This window comes from Protopterus annectens, chromosome 15.part0 (assembly GCF_019279795.1).
Source record: "Protopterus annectens isolate FY-2018-M chromosome 15.part0, PAN1.0, whole genome shotgun sequence".
Lineage (NCBI taxonomy): Eukaryota > Metazoa > Chordata > Ceratodontiformes > Protopteridae > Protopterus > Protopterus annectens.
The window spans coordinates 23,551,704-23,562,931 of NC_056749.1; the positions used below are offsets into that span (position 1 = coordinate 23,551,704).

Genomic DNA, 11,228 nt, shown 5'->3' on the forward strand with positions numbered 1-11,228 from the left:
CTTGGGTTGTCCTTCCCAGATAATGTCCCCCCCCACATATCTGGGAGGCATCCATGGTCACTGTGGCTAGTGGAGATGAGAGAATGAAGGGTCGACCTAAGGTCACTTGATCTGAATGTCGCCACCAACGTAGGTCTTTCTTGCAAGATTCTGTTAGCATTATCTGATGCGACATTGGAAGTTGCTGCATGGACCATTGGGCAAACAGGAGTTACTGTAAGAGCCTCGTGTGCATCCAAGCTAAGGGAATTACATTGATAGCTGCTGCCACTGTGCCCAATACTTTGAGAACTGTCTTTGCTTGTCTTTGTTTTTAAAAGGAGATCCAGAACCTGTGCTCAGATTGTGTATATCCTTTCTGGTGGAAGTTTTACTGTCATTGTAGAAGTATCTAATTCTGCACCTGTAGAAACAATATGTTGTGATGGTAATAAGGCAGATTTTTTGTAGTTTATCATAATCTTTAAATGAGCATTCAAAGTAGTGTCTCTCGCTTGTGTAAGTAGATGCTTGGTGGTGGCGGTTAGGAGTCAACCATCCAGAAATGGAAACACCCAGAATCCTAAATGTCACAGGTGAGCCGTAACCACTGCCATAGATTTGATGAACACTCTAGGGGCTGTAGTGAGACCAAACGGCAGAGCTCAGAATTGGTAGTGATTGTCTCCCAGCTGAAAACGCAGATGACTCTTGAATGGTCTGTCCATTTTTATATGGTAGTATGCATCCTGGAGGTCTATAGAGCACATACAATTGTCTTTTCCCAAAAAAAGGGAGTATTGACTGCAGTGTAACCATCTGGAACTTTGTCTTTCTTAAAGATTTGTTCAGTCTGCTGAGATACAAAATGGGACTCCAGTCCCCTGTTTTCTTTGGAACTAAAAAGAACCTTGAGTAAGTTCCAGATCCTATCTGGTCTGTGGGTACCAGTTGGATGACTCTTTTTTCTTAGCAACTTCTGAATTTCTATGGTTGCTTGTTTCCTGTAACTGGGTGGAATGTCCGGAATCCTTTTCATTACTGGGGCTAGCATGGAAAAGGGTATAGAGTCATCATCTCCTTTCGGCTTATCCCAGTTAGGGATCACCACAGTGGAACAACATTCCACAGAATGATTGGCAGTGGATTTTGTATGGTGCTGAGTTGCCAGCCCAGTGCCCAACCTTTCAAAGAAGACACACACATGCACACACTCACACCTAGGGCCAATTGAGAGTGTCCAATCCACCTACAGCATGTCTTTCAGATGTGGGAAGAAACTGAAGCACCCGGAGGAAACCCATGTGACCACAGGAGGACATGCAGACTACACACAGAAAGCCCCCCCAGCCAAGAATTGAACCGGAAAACCTCTTGCTGTGAGGTGGCAATGCTAACTGCTGCACCACCGAGGCCACCCAGAAAAGGGTATGGAGTAACCTCTGGATATGATACTTTGTACCCACCTGTCTTTTGTTATTTTTGGCCAGGCATGTAGGTACAAAGATAAGTGACCCCTGACTGCCTCCAGTGAGGGGCAGACAGGCCTCTTTTCCGGAGTGTTGAAAAGGCTTATCCAAGAAAGATTCTCTGTCGTCCTGGTTTTGCCGACCTCCTCTGCCGCATGGCTGGAGTCTTCCATTATTACCTCCTCCTCTGCCCCTGGAGGAGAGTTCAGCATATGTGTTCAGAAAGACTCTCTGGGATTTTTGAAACCACATTTTCCCTCCCTTTTGACCCTTAGGATAGGGTCTAGAAGGTGTGGAAAAACTGACTTTGACGGCAGAGTCTTACCTTCCTGTTCACACCTGTTAGCATTTCTTTGACTTTAGGCCTGAACAGGGATGAGCCATCAAAAGGAGGTGTTAATAAAGGATGACTTGAAGGGTTCCACAAAGTTACACAAGCACATCCAGGAATATCTCCTAAGGGCTGTTCCTGAACCTGCTGATCTACTAGTTCCATCGGCTGCATAAGAAAGGAGCCTCATGGATGGATTCACTACTGAATTAAGGGTGGAGAGTTGAGAGGACACTTTATCTGCAACGTCCACAGCTAATGAACGCTGGAGAGCATCTCCTAGCTCCTTTAGGAGATCTCTCTATAGCCTCGTAAAATGGGTAAGATAATGTTGGGGCCTGAGTGTAAAGGTTGCTGAAGAGAACATGCACTTCCCGTATCAGTCCATCATGCACAAGTCTTTGTTTGGAGGATGGACAGACACGGAAGTCTCAGACAACTCCTTTTTGGTGGCTGCCACCACCACCATAGCATCTACCGTGACCCCATTTGTCAAAAACGTTTTGTCTTCTGGAGAAGTAATAAATTTATTCGGCCTCCTAGGGACAGGTTCCACTGTATCTAGAGACTCCCACGCCTTTTGATAAACCCAATTCCACGAATTCGTCGAAAGGTGGAGACACCCAATTGGTGGAAGGGTGAGATCCAAAGGCCTTCAGGTAAACAGACGCCTCATCAGAAGGGATGATGGGCTTCCAGCAGCCTCTCTGTTTAAGGATCTCTAAGATGTCTGCAAAGGAGACATCTTCAGAGGGTGACCACGGGGACCCTATTGAGTCATCCAGGTCTGTGTTAGATGTGAATAACTCCTGTGGGGAGTCCAAATGCTTCCTCTTGCATAATTTCTTCCGTGGGACCTCTTCAGGAGGACATTCTGGAGAGGTTTTGGAAGAGAAGGGTTCATCCCATAGGGGCAACCTGGGGCTCTGGGTCTCCACAGCTGAGTGGAATCGGTAATGCCAAAACTGACACCGGCACCTTTGGGGGAGGAATGACTACACCTGAGAGTTTGGCTGTCCACAGAGAGTGCTCTCCACATGGATTCAAAAGCCCCCGCCCATGACCCGAGGAAACCCCTGGTTCCTAAGAACTGCAAGGTCCCCCTGGCCTTATGGTGGTTGTCTCCAAAACTTCAGTAGGAGCTGAACTCACCTGAGCTGAGGGCCCGAGAGGCAAGATCAAATCCAAAGAAAATTTGACCTAACTCCCCTCCCTGGACCTGGCCAGGGAGTGTTCACTCCTAGACCCCTCAGACAGCACTGAGGTAGTTGGAACAATAGGAGCCGAAGATCATGGAACAGGTTTCGGCTCTGACGGTTCCAGCACTATCAGTTCCGTGCATTCTGGCTCTGAAACCACAACTCAGGTTGGAGGAGGAATTGATGATGTCGGGATAGGTGTGGTTGGTGCCGAATCTTTCTGGGTCGGTTCCAACAAAAGTTTTGCCAGCGTCTGTGTCCTCAAAAGCCTCTGCACCACACAATTCACATCATAGTCAGAAAGGCTTTTAGAGGATCGAGATGAGGGAGCTGGGGATTCTATGGGCTGTACAAAGGTGATCTCAGTGGAGGAGATTCCAGCTCCAGAGAAGGGAACCGCCTCCTCACTTGGAAATCCAATGGCTCTGAAGTCAGTGGAGCTGAAGTGGGCGGTCCCTTGGACCCAACAGATTTAGACACTGTCAGAGACATCTTCGCAGACTTTTTCAATGGCTCCCAACCATCTGAAGCAGTAGGGGATGACCTTTTTGAGGTATTGGCAGTCTTGTCTGATTTTTGTGCAGGAGAAATGGGCTTCTTTGGAGGACTTTGACCCTGTTCCAAGGCCTCTGTAAAAGAAGATTTTACCAGTCGTCTTAAGATTAGCTTGTTCTTCCTCTCATGAAGAACCCTGGAGCTAATGGATTGGCAAATTGCACATGACGCCTGTAAATGAACTGCCCTCAGGCAGTAAACACATTCAGTGTGCCCATCGGTGATGGACATTTTTTGACTGCACTTAGAGCATTTCTTGAAACCCGAAGGTTTAACTTCTTTACCTTGTTTAGACATTGTGCAAGCAACAACAACCAAGTAATCAAAGGAATAATGGACCTGCAACTCTCGAGTTAGCTTGATAGGGAAATATATAATTTCAAAGGATAACTGCCACACAATAACAATTCTAATCAAGTGATATATTAGGGAAAAAAAAGCAAACTAACAATCACACAGAAAGAGAACAGCCCTCTAAATAAAAATGGACTCAGCTTCTCTCTAATAAAAAATGAGCTAGCTTATACTACAAGGAACTATAGAAAAAACACACCTCTAAGATATAAAGGTATGACTGCTTAAAGCAAACTATGCAATCACACACAGAAAAACGTATCTACAGGCTAACCTAAATATATATATAAATATATATATGTATATTGAAACTACTCGCTAAGCACTCTAAAAGGCAAACAGTAAAATGTATTTGACTAAACTACTATTAAAATGGGATAGGGAACTATTTAGGCCTAAATAAAAGCGGCCAGAAATTAAACAACATTCAGTAACAAAGTATTTAAACACACCACCTAATAAATGCGTACTAAATATTAACTAACTAAGCTATTAAGATACACTAAGAGAATAAACTAGAGAAATATATAGAAAAAAATTGTTTTCCATTTAGCCAGAGCTGGAAGAATCACCCGATCTGTTTCAGAGGCAAACGAGATCTGGGGAAGGCACCAGTACATTATGGGATAGGGAGTGAGCCATAAGCTGGTTGATGACCTTGAGCTATAGTAAACAGCCGAGTCGGAGCCAGGGATTGGTTCTGAACCCATCAGTACAGAACGAAGGTGAGATAGGACAACTTCACATCCTAAGATTAGAAGTAGAAGGTACGTATTATCCCAACCAGGTCCTATTGTACTGTGCCTTCTAATCCTGATAGCAGTAATTTCATTAAAAACAAACTCCTACATATGGGAAATGTTACCACTGAATTTCAATGCACACAGTTTCATGAATGATGCAAGTATCACGTATGGCCTTCATGCATTTTTAATTTTGATTAAAATTGAAATGCTTAACCATTTACCTCCGAGGCAAAAGCAAAACATAGAAACTGCGAAACGTGGATATTGACTGACTGATAACTGATAACTCCCAGGGCAGTTTCCAAAAAGGAAGGCCTAGCCAAATTTTTGACTGTGTGTTAGGGGGAGGGTAGTACTTAACTGGAACCTGTCGCAGGAACCAAGCATCTTAGCACACAGTGTGCTTTACGTAGAACATCTGTTTAAAAGTGCAGACGTTTAGCAAACCCTGGACATAACATGTCAACTGTGGGCATTGGAGGGGGAAACTAATGTGCTACCAAATAATTCAGAGTTAAAACAATATAAAATATACAACAAAAATAATTCAATGTAACCAGTACAACAAATAATGAGCAAAAATGATGTGGCTTTAAACCACATAGCCCGATATGCTCAACGTCCATCCTAGTGTCGATCCCCCAGGAGCCTGTACCATGTTAGAAGGGGAAAAATAAATCAGTCGGGCTTCCATGTGTAAACATGGTAGTTCAAGTACTATCCGCAATCCATTTGCACCCAGCTGACACCAGAACACTATAGCAGTTTTGCTTACAGTCATGCTGTTTACTGACCCCTAACATGCACAACTAGTTGTTTAGAAGCTGGTTGAGATAATACGCAAGTACCGTTTAGAACACCATCCCCTTGGGTTAGACAGTTGTAGGAAGCATGGAACTTCTAAGATTCCTGGGGCTTGAATCACTCCTGTTTTACCATTTCAAAACTACATCAGTAAAGGGGTGATATTCAGTGGTATCCAGGGGCTACAGACAAGTTCTCTGAGATTCTTCTGCCACCATCACATTATTATAAGAAAAGGTTGTAACATTATTTTATAAATGAGGATTCCTGGTGGTCTAGTGGTTAGGATTTGGCATTCTCATCACCATGGCCAGGGTTTGATTACCAGTCAGGGAATTTCAATGGTTTGGGGGGGTGGCATAATGGCAAAGGTGTTTAACTCACATAGAGGTTTCTCACCTTTGAAGGAAATTGTCTAGGCTCAAAATGTCCCAGAAAGGCAGCTAGCTTAGTATTTACTCATGAAGCTATGATATACTGAGTGCAGTAGTCTGTACCTCTACCCATTTTGTCTGTACCCCTACCCCATCTACTCATTTTGTCCTCACCTCTTCTTAAACAACACTTCACTGCAGTGGTAATGTTTTCCTGATGACATAATCTGTGAAGAAGGAAGGCCAGTAATATATTTACAAAAGGTGTAAGACTGCAGAGAAATGAAAGTTACATTGGCGTACAGTGCACTCTCCAGTTCAGTTACTCTGAATGACTGTGAGATTCACAGATATTCTAAGGTCATTCAGTCTTATGACCACTTAAACATTGCCAGTACCCTCCCTTAGGCTGCACCTCCTTTTCCTAAGAGGGCCATACCAGCAAATCCTGGAGTAAATTTAAGAATGAAACAGAAGAGGCATGTAATATTTTTAAGTTAGTGAGTAAAGTTACCACAATGCGTGGAAATGTCAGCAGAAAGAGCCGTGTTATAACTGGAATCACTAGAAAGCCATAAATACGAGAGCCTCAAGGCTTTGCCTAAAGGAAGTTGTACGTGTGTATACACATACAAACAAGCACATGGACACACACACATCCACAAACAAGCACATGGGCACACACATATCCACAAACAAGCACATGGGCACACACATACACAAACCCAAAAACACATCCACAAACAGGCACACACACACACACACACACACACACACACACACACACACACACACACACACACACACACACACACACACACACACACACACACACACATGGACACACACACACACACACACACACACACACACACACACACACACACACACACACACACATACAAAGAAGCACATGGACACACACACATCCACAAACAAGCACATGGACACACACATACACAAACACAAAAACACATACACACACACACACACACACACACACACACACACACACACACACACACACACACACACACACACACACACACACACACACACACGCTCACACACACACACACACACACACACACACACACACACACACACACACACACACACACACACACACACACACACACACACACACACACAATCAAGCAGAAGCACACACACACACACACACACACACACACACACACACACACACACACACACACACACACACACACACACACACACACACACACACACACACACACACACACTCACACAATCAAGTACAAGTACACACAAAGACACACACACAAAATCACACACAAAGACACACACACAGACAAATGCACACATGCAGGTGAGCACGTGTACACACACACACACAAGCTTACACATGCAGATGAGCATGCGCACACACACACACACACACACACACACACACACACACACACACACACACACACACATACACACACACGCATGCACGCACACACACTGATTTTATATTTTTTGTTTTGATTGTTGCTTTTCTTTTTCAGATGGTTTAGCTGACTTCGTTAGCAGCACTGATCGAGAACCAGATGAAGAGTCAGCTGAGAAGTGGAACACTAACCTGGTCCCCGGCCTTTCCTTCAAAGACTACCCAGACTACGAACTACACAGCTGGAACGACTACATGACAGAGCTGATGGGGATGAGCAGACAGAGCCGCCCCAGCCGCACCATATCGGATGATGTACTTGGATCTCTTAGGAAGCAGGACAGGACAGGGCGGGAGGCTGTCATTGGCCTTTCCAATGCTTGCTGTAGGGTAGGCTGTAGCAAGAGTGAAATTAGCTCCCTCTGCTAGATTTTGAAATCCGTGCCTCGTTTTTCTGATATACTGTGTGGTTTTAGAAATGCTACAGATATTTACTCTGCACCTTTGCACAGGGCAGATGTTACCTCAATGAATGACAGACTGCACTGTATTAGATTCATTATCATATACTGGAAATCATTTGGTTAACCTATAGAATCTTCATCTACATTCTACATCAAAGAACTTCTCATCAAAGCTGGTTTTACCTGAAATGCAACATGTACAGCACTTTGTCTGCTTTCATGCTTATCTTAGATAGGACCACACTTTAAGGAGATGAGGTGGCAAGTGCCCCCCCAACTAAACAACTAAGCACAACGTTTCAAGCAATGTCTCATATTATGTGAAAAACTGTATGCGTCACACTGCTTTCATTTGCAAGGCTTATACTGCAGTTTAACATCTCGTATCCATTTGTTTCTCTTTTCTTTGACATTTGCTGTAATCTGTAAAAACTTGTAGCATCAAAAAAGGAAGTAAAACATTCTTGGCATGACTTGTTCATCTTTTTGTTTTTTTCACTTACTTTTCTTACACTTTAAATGGCAATTTTAAACCGACAGAGTATCTACCAAGAACAGAATAGATCCATGTGTTGGTGGGATAAAACAGTTTCAGTGTACTTACATTGTTGTGAATAGTGCTTACATTGTAACCATTACTTACATTGTTGTGAGTAGTGCTTACATTGTAACCACTACTTACATTGTTGTGAGTGGTGCTTACATTGTAACCACTACTTACATTGTTGTGAGTAGTGCTTACATTGTAACCACTACTTACATTGTTGTGAGTAGTGCTTACATTGTAACCACGGTGTACATAGAATTTCCACTTCAGTTTTCTCTTTCAGTTCATACAATACATTTTAATAATGCAAACTGAAATTTTCTTTATAGATAATCCGGTCTAGTTACAAATCATGTTCTTATGTCATCCATCCATATTTCTGTCCACTCATTTTCCAATTCAGGACATCTGGATAGGAGGTTTGGAACTTGTTCTAGCAGACATCGGGCACCAGGCAAAACCAGCCTCAGACAAGACTCCACTGTGTCAGAGGGCACTAACAGGCACACATTTGTGCACATCTATGACAAATCAAGCATTGTCAGTGTACATGCCAGGGTGTTTTTGGAATTTGGAAGACAACTAAAGACCCCACTAAAACCCCACACAAACATGAAGAGAATGTGCACACTCCAAACAGAAGGCATGTCTGCATAGGATCTATGCAGGGACTCAGGAGCTGCGTGACTGATGCAGACAGCTGCGACATCCATACTCAGAGCTCATATGTCTGGCAGGCAGCACTTCCTGTTGCTTTAAAAAGACAAAATGCATTTTTAAATAGGTTTGAATACTATCTCTTAACATTTTGTACAGTATACCAGTAAGTCCTTCAAACTGATGCTGGTAAGATGGTCTAGTGTTCTGGCAAAAACCTGCTTACTCTTCCTGGGTCTCAGTCATGCCAGCACTGGTTATATGTGGTACTAGCTCTGCTCTTTAAAACAAAGTTATAGAAACCTTCATAAATAAAGTTATTGACTTACTAAGCAGTCATAAGGATACCATTCTTGCATGTATTTGAAATTAATTTGATCAGATTTTCATACCAAAAATGCAGTGTAACAAATTATCACTGCAAAAAGCATGCAAATGGATTTAAGGGAAAAAACATATAAAACAAAAAAACTTGCAGATGTTAGAAGGTTCTGCTTTAAAAGTAGGTTTTATTCAGCATGTTAGTTCTTTACTAATTAAAAACCTGACAAAACATTGCTAGTCCTACCCTTTCTGTGGTTTTAGATGATTAAGACGTTGTGCCATTGGCAAGCTGCATCTTGCAGTCCTGGGTTTGATTCCCTAGCTGTCCACACACAAACTGTGTTTCTCCGAGCAATGGCCTTTACCAGATAATGCTCCTGCATCTCCTCTGAAAAGAGGCACCTGTGCCTAGTGGCCTTTGATGGTTAAAGAGTGAGTAAAATGTTTCCTTTTTTACTAAAAGCAGGCTCATATAATCAGTTTTGTTTCCTTTTAACAGTCACATGTACAGAACCCAAATGAAGCTAGGCTGTTACAGATTAAGATACATTTACTGTCCCAAAAGTTGCACTGACAATTTTAGTTCCCATGCTGAACTGATATGCATTTAGAACTACCTACATACTCCAGAATGTACTGAGGAGATTTGGGATAACTATATGAAATGAAACTGATGCCTCAGCAGCAGGGTTATGAAGTAACATGGCATCAATCGATGAGGTGAAAAAACAAACACTGACCAACAGAGGGTCACAGCTAGGATATGCAGAGGACAGCAGAACCGAATCTGCCTGGTAACAGAAGATGAACCAGGTTTGTTGCACTACACTGAGTGGCTAATGTCCTGAAATTTTATTAGACAAGGCAAGTAAGGTAAGGTCAAAAGGTCAGCTGGTACCATGTCAGGGTGAGGTGTCTCACATCTTCTAAACAACCACTGCTGGTCATGTTATACTGTTAGTATTCAAGGAGTTGTAGTTAACAATGTGGTGTTGTAGACCACTACCAGAATGCCATGGCAGGTTTACACACAGGGTCACAAATGTGAGGAGAGAAGCAGGGCAGATGATAAGAGTAACCTATGCTGAGTGAACCAGTCTTAGTAGCCAAGGGTCTGTCCTGTGCCCATATTTATTACCCATGTTGAGTGAACCAGTCTTGGTAGTCAAGGGTCTGTGCTGTGCCCATATTCGTAACCCATGCTGAGTGAACCAGTCTTGGAAGCCAAGGGCCTGTGCTGTGCCCATATTCATAACCCATGCTGAGTGAACCAGTCTTGATAGCCAAGGGCCTGTGCTGTGCCCATATTCATAACCCATGCTGAGTGAACCAGTCTTGGTAGCCAAGGGTCTGTGCTGTGCCCATATTTGTAACCCATGTTGAGTGAACCAGTCTTGGTAGCCAAGGGTCTGTGCTATGCCCATATTCATAGCCTATGCTGAGTGAACCAGTCTTGGTAGCCAAGGGTCTGTGCTGTGTCCATATCCGTAGCCCATGTTGAGTGAATCAGTCTTGGTAGCCAAGGGTCTGTGCTGTGCCCATATTCATAGCCCATGCTGAATGAACCAGTCTTGGTAGCCAAGAGTCTGTGCTGTGCCCATATTCATAGCCCATGCTGAGTGAACCAGTCTTGGTAGCCAAGGGTCTGTGCTGTGCCCATATTTGTAACCCATGTTGAGTGAACCAGTCTTGGTAGCCAAGGGTCTGTGCTGTGCCCATATCCATAGCCCATGCTGAGTGAACCAGTCTTGGTAACCAAGGATCTGTGCTGTGCCCATATTCATAGCCCATGCTGAGTGAGCCAGTCTTAGTAGCCAAGGGTCTGTGCTGTGCCCATATTCATAGCCCATGCTGAGTGAGCCAGTCTTGGTAACCAAGGGTCTGTGCTGTGCCCATATTCGTAGCCCATGTTGAGTGAACCAGTCTTGGTAGCCAAGGGTCTGTGCTGTGCCCATATTCGTAGCCCATGTTGAGTGAACCAGTTTTGGTAGCCAAGGGTCTGTCCTATGCC

The 11,228-nt window shown here is 43.6% G+C and overlaps 1 protein-coding gene across 1 annotated transcript in view; it reads left to right on the top strand.

The window, feature by feature from the left end:
• RLN3 (relaxin 3) overlaps positions 1-8,162 on the top strand; it is a 63,088-nt gene extending 54,926 nt beyond the window's left edge. Inside the window, exon 2 of the mRNA XM_044057049.1 lies at positions 7,344-8,162. Coding sequence (XP_043912984.1) covers positions 7,344-7,654 — 311 coding nt within the window. The 3' untranslated portion in view covers positions 7,655-8,162. The remainder of the gene's footprint in view (positions 1-7,343) is intronic.
• The last annotated feature ends 3,066 nt before the right edge of the window (positions 8,163-11,228 follow it).